Genomic DNA, 1,264 nt, shown 5'->3' on the forward strand with positions numbered 1-1,264 from the left:
CCGCGTCCACAACACAGCCCTGCCTCCCGTTTTCAGCCCCAGGTCAGTCAGTGGCATAGGTATTAGCAGGAGATGCACCCACAGGCTGTAGCTCCAACTAATGCAGCTCCAGCACGTGCTCTTCTGACAAAGCAAGAAGATGAGGATGCTACACACCCGGCACCCCCACGCCTCCACGTCACAGCCATAGCCAGCCTAGGGCACTGCCATCTCCTGCGTGGAGGGCGATGCCTCAAAGAGGCAGATCTTCCACCCAGCTTTTGTGGAGAAGAGTAACCATCCCTTCAAAGCCGTGTTCTGCACATTTCAAGGCAGAACAAGGCCTGAGAACATTCCCTTGTCAACTGGGCAGATCTGGGAATGGAAAGGGATATGGGTACATGCAGGCAAGGCCACATCGTGACTTTTGAGCAGCTCCAGGGCATTTCTCATGCAGGGCCGTACTGCACGAGCAGGCTGAGCAGGCAGCAGAGCTGCTGGGCAATACCAGTTCCCAGCAGGGAGAGAGCTGCTGGCATCCACATCATGGTGTCATCCCGGACCTGCCTGCGCGTGCTGTCCTGCCTCACAGGGAGCACTGGGGAGCTGCTGCAGTTCCCTTTCCATGCTCTGTTCTGGCAGCATGGTCCCTTCCCCCAGCACGACGGGGCGGGATGCAGCACTGCTGCCGTTCCCGGTGCAGGCAGCCACTTCCCAACCCACGCGGTCCATCGGAGAAGCCCGAGGGATGTGTGTGGTAGAGGTAAAGCTGGTGCGTTACATCTCGAGTCTGGCAGCAGCGCAGGCAGGCCTTCCTGGCTGAGCGGGGAGGCTGCTCTCGGTGTGAGCCGGGCGCTAGCCAGCTCGCTGGAGAACGGCGCCCAGGGCTGGCACCGCGCTGCTCCGGCGCTGCCAAGTCGAAAGGCAGGAAGGAAGGAAGGAAACAGGGACCAGACAGCGAAGCACTGAAACTAGCAGAAAGATGGGACTATAAAGTCACAGCAGAGAGTCAGCAGCACAGGCGCGTCCCCTCCCCACCCTGGGCTCCCAAACCCTGGTAGAAGCCCGTTGCAACGGCCAGCAGCTTGCTACAATGAGTTGCTAATTAGCAATTGGGGTCTGCTGCTGGGGGATGTGGGGCACACCCGTCTGTCCACAGCGATGCACAGGTATGTCCGTAGTATGGACATGCAACCAGCAAGCAAAATGCTTATGGCTGGCTCCTGCAGGCTGTCTGCACCCCGCATCTGCTTCACGCTCTGCCCGAAGAGGGAGGGGAAGGCTA

At 59.7% G+C, this 1,264-nt stretch overlaps 1 protein-coding gene across 1 annotated transcript in view; it reads right to left on the minus strand.

The window, feature by feature from the left end:
* MFSD4 (major facilitator superfamily domain containing 4) overlaps positions 1 to 527 on the minus strand; it is a 15,074-nt gene extending 14,547 nt beyond the window's left edge. The window contains exon 1 of the mRNA XM_009327435.1: positions 445 to 527. Coding sequence (XP_009325710.1) covers positions 445 to 527 — 83 coding nt within the window. The remainder of the gene's footprint in view (positions 1 to 444) is intronic.
* Between the last annotated feature and the right edge of the window lie 737 nt (positions 528 to 1,264).

This window comes from Pygoscelis adeliae, unplaced genomic scaffold (genome assembly GCF_000699105.1).
Source record: "Pygoscelis adeliae isolate BGI_AS28 unplaced genomic scaffold, ASM69910v1 Scaffold197, whole genome shotgun sequence".
Lineage (NCBI taxonomy): Eukaryota > Metazoa > Chordata > Aves > Sphenisciformes > Spheniscidae > Pygoscelis > Pygoscelis adeliae.